Genomic DNA, 18,603 nt, shown 5'->3' with positions numbered 1-18,603 from the left:
TCAAGCCTTCCGGATATGATAATTGCTGCAATAACTTAAATCTAATCCTTGACACACCAATAAAAGACACAGGGACACAAGATTTATTTTATTATGCAAAGCAGATCACAAACTAAGAATAGTTTAAACATGGAATATGTTATTTTCTGTCCGCTGCTGGTGATGACAGTATGGGGCATGAAAAAATGCAGAGACAAACCAGAGAGCAGAGCTGGTGTGTACAATGACAGCTGGTTCAGTCAGATGTCAGTTTTGAAATGCCAGACATAGCCTCTCTGTTACTGTATCTCATGAGCAGCAGCATTTCTTCTCCACCTCACATGCTTACTATTAGTGACCTTACTGCTGGAGCAGGAGTCACATTCATTCACTCATTCACATAACGTGCCAGTATTCTTTAATGTGCTTCGATGATAGTGTGGTAAGCTGCTGGTGCTTTTCTGCCATCACAGGTCTCAAAGTACAGGAAAAGCTGCATGGAGCTCATGTTGATGATTACAGCCAGAGATCAAACTGTCAAGTTACAATTCTGGCTTAGTTTTGGCACAAGATGTTCAAAAGGGAACTTTATATTTTACTTAACTAGGACACAGGAAACATGAGGTAGCCAGTAACTTTAAAGATTCACTAGTGTGCTGTTTATTTAATCTAAAATATGACAGATAAAGTTCCTTTAATCCACATTTTTGTTTTGTTATTTTTATATCTGGTTGCAAAATGCAAATGAAAAATACTCATGTCCTGTTTATTGCACCCCCAAACCCTGTCGTGTAAGTTTTTATTGTATTGTTTATGGTCACTTTATCAAACTCTAGGCTGATTTCCGTTTTAGCCTATAAACAACAGTAGAAACTGAATGTGCCACAGTCATGACTGGCATCAGAAAGAGCAAAGCAACAGACTTGTGTTTAACTATATATTCTTTAACTCAGAAGCTAAGTAAGCAAACATATTCTAACATGGCTAGCAGTTTCTTCTTTACTTAGTAGTTGCTTGTATTTTGGTGTTTACCTTGGTGTAAACATTAAATCTGCTGTAATATATATTTTCATATTAACCATGGATCAGATGACTAGTTGTATATTAAGTAGCACCCGAGTGATATGTATTTTTGTCGTCTCTTCAGAATAGATATCCTTAAACTTACTTCAGCTAACTTCATTGTTAAAGGTTCATGTTCACTACTGTCATCACTCATCTGGACACTGTTTCTGACTCATTGAGGTAAAAACCCACTGTACACTAGTGACTAAATTATGAACATAGTTTATAACTTATAACAAGTCTTTCACAAAATAGATTCAATGATGTGGGGCTTTGCTCCAAGCTATACAGCTAACAGTAAACTATGAATAACTTAAAATGTGCTCCTTACTGAATCAGGAATGGTGTTTGGATGTTGGACATATAACTGGCCACCTATCTGTAAATTGTGGCCCCTATGTGGCCCCTATGTGGCCCCTGATTTTGAAAAATTCTAGATCCACCACTATGTAAAAGGAGTGAGAATATTGGGCATCAGGTACAAAGGTGCTATCAGGTGTCAGTCTATATAAACTGTTTCTGACTAAGCTGCCACTTTCATGTTTTGTATTCTTAAAGGCCCTTTTAAAATTTTTACATTTTAGACATTGTCATCAGTCAGTATGTGTTCCACTTCCTTTATTTGATGCCTTTGTTTGTCATTAAAATCAACCATATCATTTTCTAGTAAAGAAGATGGCTCATTCATTACCTCATGTAAAAAATAACATCTATTTCCGTCTCAATGTTGTTTTCGAGCCAGGAGATGGCACCAGAGCCACACACCTCCCGCCATCTACAAAATGTGGTTAAAGGGCATCATAGCTGCTGGTTTTCTGAGAGAACCTGTCTTGATGCACTGACAACTGAGGTGAGCACACATGCATACATGGCAGCTGTATGCAGCACTAAAGGATTACTGGATTGCATTTGTTCAAAACACATCTAATGCAACTTTAGAGTATCATAGTACACATTAGTGCTGTCAGACTCAGATATCACTGATTGTACAATATTGCTTCTGAGTTGTGTCTCTGTTGTGTTATCAGCCGTTAATGCATGTGCTTTGCCAGCTGCGGTGGAAAAGAGGCAATCAGAGAGGGATTGAGTGTGTCGTGGGAGGGGTGGGAGGGTGGGGGAGTCAGACAGTCTCACCCACACTGCTTCACAGAACAGTGAGTTCTGGCCTGAACAGCTGAGAACAGAGCAGGTCTCCTTCCTCCTCCTGCTGCTGCTGCATGCTCCTGCGAAAGCCTCACATGGAGTCACATGTGACAGCCAAACACCAACAGCAGAATACACTGTGCTGGAGCTCAGAGAGCACAGGAGCTCCCACTGCAGGGCTGACAGACACAATCAGAGGCACTAGGAAAACAGGAACACACAACGTGTGTGCACACTTTCAACTATGTCTGTTATTGTGAATGCGTATAAAGCAGCTAAAACAGAGACATAAAGAGATGTACTCTGACATGTATTTACAAGAGATATATACAGCTGAGCAGTGGAACATTGTACCATATGTTCCTTCAAGGAAAATGTATTTTGCGTCCACATAGCGACACACAGGCTAGTTTGTTAGTGTGTAAGAAAGGTCACCACAGCTCCCTGGCTAATGTTGACAAGAGACTCATTGTTGAAGGGGGAATGTCAAAGCCAATCACACAGCTGCTTTGCTGTTACAGCTTGCACTGCTCACATGCAGACAGATAAGATCACTTCTGTTCAAAACTGTACTTGTGTAACCTACTTTGCACTCAGCTGCTGCTTGTATTGCTTTTGCAAAAATATCGTGATCATACATGGAGGAGGTTTGAAGAGGTAAAGATGGGTAAAAAAAGTCCCTTTAATAAAAATAAATACATGAATTAAATCATATCAGTTTTAAAATGCTATATCTACAGTACATAGCCATATTGTTAAGTGTATCCGCTTTGAGCCCTTCTGTTCCTATAGCACTGACAAGGCTGATAAGAGAAGGCACGTGAATTATACATTGAGGTTCATCTCAGTACATGCTCTATGTATGCAGGTTACTCTTCGTTATATAATAGATCTCTTACAGATTCATTTTTTAAGTCTACATGTTACACTGAGAGCAGCCTCTCGGACTCCAGGTTGTGGTAGCCCTACAGAGATATGATATCACCCCTGGAGAAGGGCCAGCATTCGGCAGCCGTACCATCGGCAAAAGGCCAGGGCTTACCATTAGGGTGTCACAGGAAGTTCTCCGGTGTCACCCCCCCCTGAAATGATACCACAGCACAGACAAAAGAGTGGCAGTTCATGCATCACTTAAGGTGTCACTGTTGTGACATTTTCTTTATCTGATGGCATTTCCTCAGCAGAGAAAGTGAGGATGGTGTCTCTTTAAGAGACGTTTGGCACAAAGTTAAGTTTAAAGCCCCTAATTCTAGTTTCTATTCAATATTTTAACCGATCACAGCAGGATTCTACACAAGCACAATGTTTTCTGCCAATGTGAGAGCAGTTTCACAAGATAACCACATGCCTGGATTTACCTGCATTCACTGGTTTAAAGGGGGTGGAACTCATTTGGGAAAAGATGACGTCACTTGCTGTATTTTCAGGCACCATCCAAAGTCAAGCAACATTTGATTCAAAATATGATACTCATTGGGAGGTAGAGGTGCAGAGATTAACTGTTAGATGTGAGGAGGACAAATCTCCATACAATAAAAAATAAATCTTTGAAGGAAACCCTCTATCTTCCCCTGAACTCACATGCCTCTTATGTGTGGCCCTCCTGTCTCTTGCTGTGAACACGTATATCTGAGGTATCTGTTAAGGATGGAGCCCATTTATTGGTGCACTGATTGTGAAAGTGTATGTTATGTTTCTTCTAATCTAAAAAGATCTGTAGATATAGTGGACAACAGTTATTGTCAGCTGAAGACCAAATATGGACAGGCAATTAGTAGCTACACATCAAGCTTATTATCTGACATGAGGTATAAGAGGTTACAGGTTAACAGGTGGGGAGTTAAGGTTTAACCCAATTGTTTATAGTTATAGGAAGAAAAAAGGAGAATCAAGCAAGACAGTGAACTAGGTACCTACATTGTCAGAGGTAATGGAAATATGAATATACAAGTGCAATGAATCACATTGTGAACTTTGATACTCTGATTCGATTGAGTTAACATATTCTCTCCCTGAAACATGGCCACAACCAGAGCTCAATTTGTCCCCAATCACTTTCCTGCCTGAAGCCATCCACCATGTTTCCACATTGAAAGAAATGTGTGACAGCCATGTTGAAAACTGTCTGAAATTCTAAACTGCATGTGCAACCAAAGTCTATCATAAAGCCAGAAGAGTGTTGACAAAAAACTACAATGTTATATCAATGCTTGTATTAAATACTTTTTTAAAAAGGCAGCATGTTCATTGACAGTGAATCAACAGAGATGCGTAGTCGAAGCATTTGGCAGCTAACTGGCCCGAGCTCCTCCTGGCTACTGAAGTGATTTGCTGATTAATTCACCGTTATACATGACCTACAGTGTTTTGACATAACAGTTATTAGCAGTTATTAAAAATACCAACTTACAAAGGATGGACAATAGTAAACTATGACGAGTCAGCAACATTTCAGCAAAAATCTATTTCCCTTAAGTGACATAAAAAGCAGTTTATAGCATAATCAGATGGGACATTATCATGATTTAGTGTTTCCAATGTTTATAAGTGTTTGGTACTACTGTACTTTGGCTGTCCCGAAATGAATGCTTATATTTGATGTTATAATGAATTGTTTGAAATTTCATGGGCTTAAACTGGGACAGTCTGCACATTTAAACGTTTTTAAAAGTAGAAACATGACATAACTGCTTCAGACATATAAATGCACCAATTAAAAAGATAAGGGAACCAGAATTCACAAAAAGGATCATGCAGAGAGAAGACACCTCTGATGTAAAAACTGTTAATAGTTAATAGTTAATATATTAATAGTTATATTCATGGTGCTGGTGATGATGATGATGATGATGAAAACAAAAATACAGCTCCACTGCCTCCCTCTCAAGCCTCTAAAATAGAAACAGCTGGGCAATATTTGCCCCTGTGGCCATGGTGATGACTGTCAAGATATGACATCAGAGGCTACGTAAAAAAAAAAGAGGAGCGTTTGTACGTGACATTTCCATGAGGAGTTGTGGAGTAAGAGAGAGAGAGAGGCAGAGAGGAAATAGACGAGAGAGGGAGACGAGGAGAGAGAGAGACATTATTATCTCTATTCAGTTCTGTTCTACTCAATTCAATTCAACATCATCTGAACCATCTTTCTATCTATCTATCTGTCTGTCCATCCATCCATGCAGATACGGATATTACATAACCAAATGAATGTATATAAATCTTATATTGCATATAATTTTAGATTATATATTTTATCTATGATATACTGTATATAATAGTTATTATATATGAATTAATTCTAAATATATAATTGAAATCATGAGTGTATTGATTGGTAATAATTTTAACCTCCTTTGCATGTTTATGTTCCCAAATTGTGTGTAGTTTTACTTCATCTGAGTACTTTTATCATCACTATACTGTTTATTTATCTGTCATGTTTGATTCTGTAGTCAAGGAAGTATGAATCAGGAAAATAAGATTATCTCCAGGCAGCATGTGGCTCCAGTTGGCACCTTACATTATTTCCTGTCTACAGAGCAACAGCCCACACACTCCGACACTACCTGATATGTCCTGCTGTGCCCAGGAAAACTGAGAGTGGTCATTAAAACGAGGCTTAAATCCCCGAGATAGAATCCATGGGAAGGAAGAAGAATCTGGGGCACAGTTTCACACGCCTGAAGCTTTGTCAAACTCCGTCAGTATATTGCTGTATGTGGGCCATTGCTGGCACAGCTTGACTGAGGAAACGGGGCCACGAGAGCCAGTGGCAAAAACCTGAGAGGCTGCCAGAATGTAGGTTAACCATAAATCCAGTCAGACAACTCACGTTCAAATGTTTATTGCAACAGTAGAACAGGTTAGTGGCGTCTAAACCTTGACTTAATCACTCCCCAAGATATGATTTCTTAGATATGATGGGAGTGATGAGCAAATACTTGTAACCCCCCCGTCCGAGCCTACATGTGGATGCTGGGGTGGTGGAAGGGATGAAGCAACTGGCAGCAATACTGATGCAGCAGTAGGGTAAAAAAGTGATGGGAAATTTTCTCTTCTTAAATAGACAAGTTGGCTGCCTGAATGTCACTTCTTCATTCTTATGACATGTGAATGGCATGACAAAGAAATCAGGCTATGGAGACTTAGATAAAGTGAATAAAGATCAAATCAATTTGTATTTGCACTGCATGCTAAACTAAAAAAATGACCACTGCTGTGCTCTCCAAGTGAAATATAAATTGTCCTCCATGACTCATCTCCATCTCTGTGAGTGCAGCGTGACTGTGGACTGGAAGAGTCTGGACCAACCTCCGGACACACAACAAAGTCCCGCTGTGCGTGGTAGCAGCCAGCAAAGGGAACAGGAAACTCCAACTGTATTGCACAAAAGTATTTTTGTCCACACAGTGTGATTGTGCCATAAATAGGCCCAAAGCCTCACGTAGCACTTTGATCATGTGTTATGATGAGTAAGACACTCTGAGACCTCAGAGACTGATCATACCCTCAAGCTGCATAAAAAAACGTACACACCCATCATTAATTCACAGAGTCCAAGTTTGGTTATATTTTGCTCTGTATTAATCCCTTCCTATATCCTCAACTGTACATTCCTAATGGTGTTTACTACCCACGCAGGGCAGTGGAATAGAAAACACACACATGCACAGCACTGAGCCAAAGTGGGTCACACTATTCGTACACACTTCCACTCAGTGCTGAGGTCAGGACGAGCCGTCCCTCCTCCGGCCAGAGCCATAGACCCACAGGTATTTTGGTTTTAGTGCAGTTTTTTTTGCTCCTTGCGATCTGTCGGTCCATCTGTTAATCTGATGCTCTGTTGATCTGCCTCTCTGTCCGCCAAGCATCATTTCCCTCCCAGTCGGGGACACAGAGTAGCCTATGATTATCTTTAAAAGCAGAAACACTGGAATGTTAATCCAGCCGCTTTACTTTTTCTCACTCAGGACAGGAGACTCTCCGCAGAGCCTCAGAGCTTAAACTGAGTGTGTGCATACATGTGCATTGATAAACTTCAGTTCATGCATATGTTTATAAGAAATGGAGTGAAAGCTTGGAAGCAGGGAGGAGGATTTCTTCAGAGGCTTTTAACCCAAATCCATAATCCTGCCCATCTACAGCTCCTCTTCGCCTCAGGGAGTTTCCTTGAGTTTAGGAGTGTCAGAATAAAACCATCATAACAGAGGAACAACAATGAGTCATATTACAGTAATGTAAGATAAATACCAAGGAGTGTGTGTCACCTTTACTAGAGGTCTGAGCACCAGTTTCAAAAAAGTTTTAAAGGCAGTTTCTACAGACATGAAACAGCAGACTGTCTATGGAAACAAAGAAAGGCCATAAAATAGGAGACTTACAGACAATTTAACACTTAATTGTAAATTCAACCACAACTATTTACTTGCTTTGAAATTCGAATCTTGTTTCATCTACTGTGGAGTCTTCTGATCGCTTTGCCCACCCTCTAAGTTTAATTGGTGTTTTTTTTATTTGAATATAGATATAAAGGAAATGCCCCTCTAGCCTGATAACATGGGACTCAAGTGACAGTCCACATGTCCTTCTTCATTTAGAATTGTGCCTGATTTCCATCTGATGATAATCACCAGCTGGATGTTTACATGTGATCTATTTACCACCATCATCACTGTTGGTAACAGTGCAGTGTGAGCACAACAGACAGGAATGTGTGGAGAGCAGCGTCAGTCATGATTTCTGCCTCTCAGTGTGTCACTGTCTGCGTCAAGACAGACAGGGAGCTGCAGAGAGGATGTGATGCAAGAGGAATCCCCCCTAATCCCAAAAGCTAGCATTAGTTTAATATCTCAAGGATGTAGCATAGGACATATTTGGAGGTTTGTTGTCGGACAACTTGAATTTAAAGTTGTGTTATTGTTGTGTTATTCCAGACGATGTTCAGTTTAACTAATTGATGATCACTAATTCAATGTGTGAATTTGTACAAACAATGCTACTGTCATACAAATAGAGCTCAATAGCATGATTTCAAAATAAAAATCCTGTTCATTTTCTGAATAGAGATTTTGATTATCAGGCAAAGTATTTTATTCATCCAAGGCAGACTTACCTCAAACTACGAGATTGTGAAACAAAGATATATGCTCCTGAAGAAGGCACAAATCTGTATACTATCAACTTTGTTTTAAAAATAAGGTTTAATTCACAATGTAAAGAAGAAGTAGCATACTATTTTCAATCCTTAGGTGTCATGGCGATGCCTTTGATTGGTGGAGCTCACTGTTGCAAAGGAAATGCTTACCACAACTGCAAAGTTCTGGTCGGCTACGATCGCATTGTTCCATTTTACATTATATGTTTATCACTGAGCAACCATGGTTTCCTGTTCTAACAGTCACCGTTTCTTTTACAGATTTTGTAAAGAATCCAAATGGGAAAATCACTAGAAGTCAGGTCGTGTACTGGAGTGTGTTCATAATGGTTTATGGGACTCTTAAAATAATTATACACACAGTCTTGTACCTTTCTCTTCAGTTTTCCAATATTTATTTATTTTTGCTTTGAATCAAATGTTGGTCACGATTCATCTCGTAGCTGGTCTTCATGATTCTACACTTCCAACTCTTTGGAGTTTCTGACATGTCAGTGGAGATAATGGGAAATTTACTTCTTGAAGCAGAGCTGTTCTGAAAGTGGACAGACACTTACACTCTATATAGCTAATGTCCAGAGGTGGGAACAGAGTATAAATACTTGGTTACAGTACTTAAGTCGATTTTGAAGGTATTTGTACTTTACTTGATAATGTATTTTTCTGACAACTTTTTACTTTTACTCCCTACATTTCAAGACAAATATCTGTACTATCGACTCCTTACATTGTCAAAACAGGCTAGTTAGTTATGTTTTTTGAGGGGAATTATTATCATTATTATCAAGACAAGTTTCAACCTAAATAGCCAATAACACAGGAACCTATCAGTGCATATCAAGCACAACATACGTAAAGGACGTATCAAGACGAAACAGACAAGAGAGGGAGAAGCAAGCGCAGAGAAGAGGCTCAACACAAATGTCCTTCACAGGGAGTGATAACATGGAAGAAAGTAAGCACTGATAACGTTGATAACGTCTACGAGTGGCCTTATTTAAAAGAAGAAAACTTCATTCAATACGTCCTGCTCAAAGATAAAGTATATTCTTGCTTTAACCCTGTGTAGTAAGTTTTTTTGGTAAGTAAGTAAATTAGAGTGCTTCAAGTAAATAGTCTTCAAACTATATAAATGTGACATAAGTCTCAGTTTGCTTTGCACAGATAAAGCCAGAGGAAAACTTTTTACGTTTATAATTTGAGTGCATTTCAGAACCTGTACCTTATACTTATAATACTTATAATACTTATATATAAAGAGTTTTAATAAGTACTCTCACGTTTACTGGAGCCCTTTTTAACACAAATATCTTACACTTGAGTACAGAATGTGAGTACTTTTACCACCTCTGCTTATGTCTAAAAGAAACTAAAAGGAACTAACTTGCTCTATCGCGGGTTGTGCGCATGTGCGAGCTGTGTGTGGGGATGAGGGGTGAACTATCTTGACTCTGCATGTTGTGTCTCTGGCAGCTCTCCTGTACACACTAGTACAACTGTGTATCCTCACACACACACACACACACACACACACTGCTCAGCTGCTCCGAGGACAGACGATCCACCCGCGTCTCTCTCAGCTCCTCTGTGTATTATGCCGCTGCCTCGGACTTGGTGAGTAACTCACCGACTGGTCGTTGTTTGATCACTTCGTGTTGACTTCGTGTAGGAAGCTGTGTTACCGAGGAACCTGGGAACTCATGGACCATTAGCACCAGAGTCTGAGCTGAGGGTAGTTCAGCTTCACGGGGCTGAGTCAGAAGACACACGAGCGAGTTCTGCTGTCCCAGCGAGTCCGTGTTGTGGAGGAGCGGAGGAAGTTCACTGCTGTGATATGAGACCGTGGCTGTAAAGACAGACAGGAGGGAGACAGGAGGGAGACAGGAGAGAAACAGGGGGAGACATGGGGAGACAGGAGGGAGACAAGAGAGAGACAGGAGAGAAACAGGAGAGAGACAGGAGAGAGACAGGGGGAGACAGGAGAGAGACAGGAGAGAGACAGGAGGAGACAGGAGGGAGACAGGAGGGAGACAGGAGGGAGACAGGAGAGAAACAGGAGAGAGACAGGAGGGAGACAGGAGAGAAACAGGGGGAGACAGGAGGGAGACAGGAGAGAAACAGGGGGAGACAGGAGGGAGACAGGAGGGAGACAGGAGAGAGACAGGAAAGAGACAGGAGGAGACAGGAGAGAGACAGGAGGGAGACAGGAGAGAAACAGGGGGAGACAGGAGGGAGACAGGAGAGAGACAGGAAAGAGACAGGAGAGAAACAGGGGGAGACAGGAGAGAGACAGGAGAGAGACAGGAAAGAGACAGGAAAGAGACAGGAGAGAAACAGGGGGAGACAGGAGGGAGACAGGAGAGAGACAGGGGGAGACAGGAGGGAGACAGGCGGGAGATAGGAGGGAGACAGGAGGGAGACAGGAGGGAGACAGATGAGAGACAGAAGGAAGGAGGGAGACAGAAAAGAGACAGGAGGGAGACAGAAGAGAGACAGAAGAGAGACAGGAGGAAGGAGGGAGACAGAAATGAGACAGGAGGGAGACAGAAAAGAGACAGGAGATAGACAGGAAGGAGACAGGAGGTAGGAGGGAGACAGAAGAGAGACAGGAGAGAGACAGGACGGGGGACAGGAGGGGGGACGATAGTGTTGTTGTAGCTGACCCGATCAATGTGTCTCCTCCACCAGAGGAGGTGAAGAGGTCACCTGGCTAATGACGGAGATAATAACGACAAACAGGAAACTCCGTCTCTCCTCGCACCACAACCGGACGAGGCACGTGGGTCCAGCCGGGTCTGGTTGTGTTGGAGGTTTCTGTTTAAAGGGACACCTGCTGGGTTTCTCTCTCATTTTGGAAAGTATCAACCTTACAGTGTGAAGTGCTTGTTGTCAACACAGCACTGACAGTACTGTGCACTCATTTCCCCATAATGTGAGATGAGATGAGATAATCCTCTATAAAAACAGACAAACGTGATGAAAGGTTAACATCCAATATTAACGCAAGGAAATACTTCATCAATTATAGAATATAAGTAATATATAAAGTGTAAACAAATTGCCCATGAGCCGTAGTGTCACTGTAAAGACGCCTATTGTAAACTGCTCCAGTACATTAATGCAGTATAACCCCACCACCACCTCCTGCTCCACGTGAACGCGCACGTGCACCAATTGCTGCTGCTACTGCTGCTGCTATCAACCTTTAAATTATTGATGTGGTCTCTGGATACCCACATGCACAGTAAAGTCTCTCTGCTCTTGTCAGATATTATATGTAATACATGTGATGTAATTGGGACAGGAGACGGCCACTGCGGTGGAGAGCTAATTAGAAATGCTGTCATTTTCTTTTATTTTTAGGAACGCTGAAGAGTAGCGCGGGTGTGTGTTCAGTGCAGATGAATCCCTTCACACCTCACTGTCTCCGCAGCGCAGGGTTCCACTGTGTAAACTGTGAAATGGCACAATAAGCTGTCTCTTGTTTCACCTCTTATTTGCTGATGGATCCAGGAAGTTGCTCACTCAGAGTGCACACACACACACTAACACACACGCACACACTAACACACACGCACACATGCACACGCACACACACAGCTTCATTGGTTTTTGAGTATTTGCTTACTACAGATGATCAGAAACCCAGCTCGTCTCGTAGATGCCTGTTTATTAGTGGCAGAGTACAGCATGTCTTGTGCAAACACAAATGGCAGCCACTGGTTCATACTGCCTCCCCCTGAACCAGGAGCGATGTCACTGGTCACCTGGAAGGCTCTTTCTTCATTTAGAAAACGCACATGCTGTTCTGTTTTCCGTGGCTCATGTTAAGTTGAACGTTCTCTTCCCTCTTCCGGGACCTAACAGAGGGTCAGGCTGAATCCTGGTCAGCTGCTTGTATTAATGTTGTACTGGAACATGGGGGAGATTAGACATCAGGTCAAATAGTTTTGGTTGTTGGGAAAGAGGAGTTCAACTTCCAAGAACAAGTCCACACAGATTTGTCAGTATCACTTCATATTATATTTATCTCTGTGTTTTGGATTACAATTGAAAAGGCTAGTCTCATAACAGTTTGCTGTCTCTCTGCTTAGATTTTCTTTGACTAAGTAACGTTCAGCAGTCCTGCTTAGCTTTGTAACCCTTAAAATGACTCGTCTTCTGATTTACTTTCCCTGCAGTACACATCCAGAAATAGCAGCCAGTTGAACCGTAACACCTCCCAGCCCTCAGCATTTAGCCACTGGACGGTCTGTTTCCACATATTCTTCACAAAAAAACTTGAGGAATCATTGGAATGTTAATTACTCTCCAGGGACAAGAAAAAGAGCTGTTGATTTTTGTTCCTGCTCTAAAGTGCTCAGCTGGTTGAATGTGAAGGCAGGATTTCAACTCACACTCATGAAACATCAGTTTGTAGGATAATCACTATCAAGATGTAATTAGCCTAAACAAACTTGTGGCCTGAAACCGGCTCGACCAGCAGAGCTTTGGCTTTCTACAGGAAAGAGCTGTCATTCCACCGGTTGTCATTTTCAATAGATGTTTTATTGCGTGTGTGAATACTTGTTCATGTGTTACCCAGTTGTTATTCTATTATCTATTATGTATTATCAGTTTGTAGATTTATATAATGTTTCATTTTATGATCTTGTTCCCTGGATAGATACACACAACAATGGGCTGTTTATTTTGCCTTGTATAATATTGATCTGTGGATTTATCACTTTATAATATGATAAATATTTAAACCTTTTTTCTTTGTGTTCCTGCAGAATGTATATCAACCACCACAGCCAAACGATGAGAGGCACACTTAAGAGGAAGTATGCAGAGGTGGATGACAACCCCTGCTACCTCTCCTCCTCCTCCTCCTCCTCTCCTCTGTCCTCCCTCTCCTCCTCTGCCAGCTCGGAGTGGGAGTCTGATGGGGAGAGCACCTCCTCCAACAAGCGGGATTTCATCCCTCACAGCCTGTCTTCGCTAACCAGTTCACCCAGTAAGTCTCCACACCAACGGCCTCTGTCTCCCCCCCCCTTTCAAATAATGCAAACCTCTTCCTTATCTGGTCATTCTCCCATCAGTGTTTAATAGGAGTGTCTCTTATCGCCCTGCAGCAGCACTGTGATGACTCGCTTATATGAAAACGCTAACCTAATGGGCAGTTCTAGATAATGCGCCAAGAACGGACTGTCTGTCCAGTGGCGTAGAAGATCATTTGCCTGGGTGACAGAGCATTGTGGTATTGATTTGAATAGCAAGCTCCTTTTAAAGAAGTCATATCAAATGGCCTGATACTGATCACAAAGCGGCACACAAGGGCTGCAATGACAAAATACTCTGCAGGTATTGTTGTGTACTGTAAGTGTGGTACAGTCTTGTTTGTTTGAGTTACCAGGACTCTCACCCGGTGCAAACAGCGCCCCAGTGTGGAGCAGCTCGGACAGACAGAGCAGCTGAGACAAGATTAGTCAGCTGCTCTCTGTTGTTTACTGACCTTTGCAACGTGAGTTCAGTCTCAGTTATGTGTCAAGGTTGGACAGTTTGTCAAAGACAAAACAGTAACCTCATGGATATCAACAACTCAACCAGCAGGAAGACTCTAATTTCACTCTGGTAAACCTCGAAAGAAGAGCAGGTACACCCTGGCTCACCTCGGTTGATCCGTCCGATAGGCGGCTGTTTTTCAGGGTTTCTTTTCCTCATGCATGTTCAACTATTGACCCGAGTCACTTTAGTGAAGTAACTAGTGTGTCACCTAGTGGCCATATGTGCGTCATGACTCTTTCACACATTAACTATTGGATTACGAGCTGGACACAGACAGGTGGAACTGCATCACAACAAGTACAAATAATTTGTTTTATTGGATAAAAAAAACTTAATGCTTATGACCATTGTCAAAGTTTAAATTTATATTTTATTTAAATTGGGAATACGTGATTTAAATTTGAAATCGTGCGTAAAATCTTGCAAGACTTAGCCCCCTCTCCACTCACAGAATACATTCAACCAAATCAAACTCATTTACCAGAGCCACTGCCAGAGGAGGCTGTAATGTACCATACAGAAAAAGTACCTTTGCACGGTCAGCCTTTTCTTATCGAGCAGCTCATACCTGGAACTCCGTAGCTGAAGAACCAAGGAACACCACAACTGTCAACTTCTTCTCTAATCTATAAAACAATGGTTGTTGGATCCTCAAACAGGTCTTCATCTGGAGTCGTGGTTCATTTACGTCATTGTGTTTTGTAATTTTTTCTTCTTCTCTGTTTAATCTCCTAATTGTTTTTGCGGGTCGTTTGTGTGTTCCATGTGCCTTTGTTCATGTCTGTGCATGTTCTATTATTATTTGTATGATTTTTTTTTACCATCAACCTCCCAGGGACTGCAGTTGAAATCTAGCCTGTATTTACATGTTGAACTCAAGTACAGATGTTTATGAAGCCTCCTATCATGACTTTCAGCAAGGACAATAATTACTAATATTTATAGCTTCAATAGATGTTTATGATAATTAAATTATTATGTTTTTGTCTTTTAAATTACCAGAAGATCAGTCCTGAAACTGCTTCACTTTTTCTTATGATTTGTGTCTTTTTATTTTTTACCCAACCAGTTTGTTCCATCCTGAAGAGGCCCAAGCTTGGAGGTTCACAGAACAATGTGCGCTTTGACCGGGTGACAGTGTTCAGTTTCCCACGCTGCCAGGGCTTCAACAGTGTGCCCAGGCGAGGAGGTGCCACCCTGGGTATGGTGCGGATGCACAGCACTCTTCAAAGCTACACCGTGGCTGAGCATGCACTGGAGCAACGGCACAGACGCAGAGAGAGGCTCCGAGAAAAACGAAGAGAAGAGATGTTCAAGGCATTTAAGCAGAGTGTAAGTGCACTGCCTTTTTACATTAGTTTGTATTAGAAGGCTCATCTATGCAGCAGTCTTCTAACTTTACCTGTTGTTTTGATTCCAGCTGATCACCAGCGGAGCCATGGACCAGCGAGAAGCAGACAAGCTGACTGTGGATCAAATCCCAGAGGAAGACAGCGACATCAACATCAGTGATGCAGAGCTGAAAGACGGAGGTTTCCTTCAGCCGTACTCCTCCAAACAGCGGCAGGCGCTCCTCCAGGCGGCGGGGCTGAAGCGCATCGACAGGGAGGAGAAGAGACAGCTTCACGCCCTGCGTCTTTCTAGAGAGGCATGTGGATGTGACTGCCAGGGCTTCTGTGAGCCAGAGACCTGTGCGTGCAGTCTGGCAGGAATCAAGTGCCAGGTACGGTTCTTATATATACTCATGATTACTTACAGTGAGGAGGTTTGATGTTTTCTGCACCTGAAATTTGGGCAAATTATATCTCTTTTACATCAAAATTAGCAGGTATAGCAGGTTTTTTTAAAAACAATATGTTTTAATATAACTGAAATGACCATGGTTTTGTTGATGTAGCTCAGTTTGCTTTAATTCTTGGAGTAGCAGAAACTGGAGACTGGACTGTTCAAACAATCTATTCCATTTTAATCTTAATCTTATTTCTCACTATATATTCATTTTGTGGTGTAATAGTACATATACTGTTGATTTATTTTATACAAATCACAGTTTAAAACTTATTTTACCTTACCACAATCCCTGATTTATATATTTATTTCTTGAGAAATGCAAAATAAAGACATTATTATTTTAATCCCCCATCCCACCGGGTACTATTTGGTTTTTTTCTAGTAGCCATTTTAAAACCTGTTGTTTTAGGAAACAAATTTTACTGTCATAGGGTCTGCTAATGTTGGATTTATCAGCAAAAAAAACCATTTCACATGCATCTGTATTTTAACATGTATGCATTAAAGTACCCACAACATTATTCTTTCACACATTCAGGTGGACCGCTTCAACTTCCCATGTGGCTGCACTAAAGACGGCTGCGGAAACACTCATGGTCGCACTGAATTTGACTCCAGACGCGTGCAGACCCATTACATCCACACTGGGATGAGGCTCGAACTGGAAAGACGCCTGCACGATGAAACACTGTGCCAAGAGGACCAGGCGGAGCTTCCAGAGGACCTTGTGGAGTACGAGGACCAGGCTGAGGCTTGCGCAGTGCAGAGTCCACAGGAAAAAATCTGCCCCTTTGGGTTCACCATGGAGGAAGACGGCCTTTCTCTCACTCTGCCACCCACCCCTTCCTTCACTTTCATCCCAGAGCGGTTAGTCATGGAGGAGAACAGCTGCAGCAGTGATATGACTGAATCCTCCTGCACCTCCTCTGACTCAGACGCAGGAGGACGCCTCACTGGGAGTCAGAGTCACCCTAAGACTTTGCCTTGTTCCCTTAGTATCTGTGACTCTGAAAACAATAACTACTCTATGTGCGATCAGCTGATGCACACGGGGGAACCGCTGACACAGCACAGCGACAACATGGGCACACACAGCACAACTACTGACAGTACGGGACCACTTACAGCCAACACACTCACAGACAATGTAAGCAGGGCCTCGCTGACAGATTACCTCGATGAGAACGCAAACCAAGCCACGGACTTCTTTGACAATGATTCTCTCGAGGACTTCCCCAACACGCCCTCCCCCACTGTGGACTATTCCTCAGGGAGGTACATGGACCTGAGTCTGTCCTCCGACTCCGACCTGGAGTTCTTCGACAGTGACTACCCCTCTGGACTGCTGCACAGCTCCTTTAAAGGATGCAGACACCCCGACAGCATTTGCAACCTACAGCTGTTCAGCTCTGTGAATCTGCCACAGTACGAGTCGAGCACCTACCTCCTGGAATCTTTGATCGGCCTGACTGAACCGAGCCCAGATCAGGTTTACTCAGTCGCAGAAAATCAGCTTTTCTAGGTGATATGGAACTTTAACATAATAAAAGTCTATGTGAGAGAATTTTATGTAAAGAGCACTGCTTTTATATATTTGTAAGAATATTTAAATGTACAAAGAATGATTTATAAAATATTTTTTTCCAAGCTAGATATTTTCTCTATTGCCTAAAAATAATTTCCTTTGTTTCAGAGAAACTACGCTTAAGTAATCTAATATATGTTCAGTTTTTTAATTTTTTTTTATGAATCTATAAAATGAAATGATCTTCCATGGCCACTAAAAATATTGGTGAATATTAAATTAATGAAGAGTGCACATTAATTTTCAAAGTTAGTGTTAGACAAGGTTACCAAAGGGTCAATGCAGAGATACAATTTCAAGACCATATTTCTCAAGACATTATTTAAAATGTATTGAGATGTAAACAGGATCATCCACTTTGACTCATGGTTCCAGCCTTTATTTTGTGAATTAGCTTGAATAACTGCCTGGATCATTGTGGTTTATCACTGGTATGCTTCACATTGTGTTAAGAGTCCCTGTATTGCAGTAATAAAAGGAAACTGTTATATTTATTTTTTCACTGATTTCAGATTTGTTTGATGAGTGGTAATTTTGCATCCTCAGTTCTTAGGTGAAGAAACTAAGACTGCACAGAAGTAAAACACACACACGCAACAAAAATGAATGTATTCAGTTCAGTCTTCAGCATCTAACTCAGTCAAGAGGTTTGTAAAGTACAACAACATAACACTCACAAACAAAAACTAAATAATTCTCAGTAAAGGTGCAGCAGATTCAAGTAACAGAAGTGATGACAATCTGACCCGCTCCCTATCTGACACACTAACCTGCTTTAACACCTGCCCTTTAATACATTTAGACAGGATATTTACAATTTAACCTGTCCAATACTTGCACTTTCAAAATACAAATGGTTGATGCCTACTACAGATGAAATAAAATGCTGAATAAACAGAAGACTGCATGCAGCGCATGTCTAATATCACTGACAATATAACTTTTATAGACTTTGTTTTATATATAAAATATATGATATAATATATTAGGTTGTATATATAATCTAATTTATAAGAAATGAATTAATTTATAAATTGAAATCATATGTACTGTGTAGTATTGAATGTAACAAACTAAATACATTTAAGCTGTAGGTCTCTGTATTGACTCCTCAGCAAAATGAAATTGAAAGCAAAGAAATGTGTGTGTGCGTGTGTGCGTGTGTGTGTGTGTGTGTGTGTGCGCGCGCTCCATATTCCACAACAGTCCAGTGATCACACAACATTGATATTAATTAACCACACAAATGACCACAAAATAAATATACTATCCTCATCAGCTCGTGCAGTCTCATTTTCAGTGGCATTATGAATGTATTGTTTTTATAATTTTGCTC

At 41.3% G+C, this 18,603-nt stretch overlaps 1 protein-coding gene across 1 annotated transcript; it reads left to right on the top strand.

The window, feature by feature from the left end:
• Positions 1-9,766: 9,766 nt before the first annotated feature.
• Positions 9,767-17,761, top strand: LOC109640529 (cysteine/serine-rich nuclear protein 1-like). The gene is made up of 5 exons (XM_020104595.2): positions 9,767-9,955; positions 13,117-13,340; positions 14,961-15,223; positions 15,312-15,614; positions 16,221-17,761. Exons 2-5 carry the CDS (start codon positions 13,118-13,120, stop codon positions 17,202-17,204), a joined length of 1,773 nt encoding a protein of 590 aa, XP_019960154.1. The 5' UTR covers positions 9,767-9,955; position 13,117; the 3' UTR covers positions 17,205-17,761.
• The last annotated feature ends 842 nt before the right edge of the window (positions 17,762-18,603 follow it).

Source organism: Paralichthys olivaceus, chromosome 16, assembly GCF_024713975.1.
Source record: "Paralichthys olivaceus isolate ysfri-2021 chromosome 16, ASM2471397v2, whole genome shotgun sequence".
NCBI lineage: Eukaryota > Metazoa > Chordata > Actinopteri > Pleuronectiformes > Paralichthyidae > Paralichthys > Paralichthys olivaceus.
The sequence above is the reverse complement of the archived record's forward strand: the minus strand, read 5'-3'. Positions and strand labels throughout refer to the sequence as shown.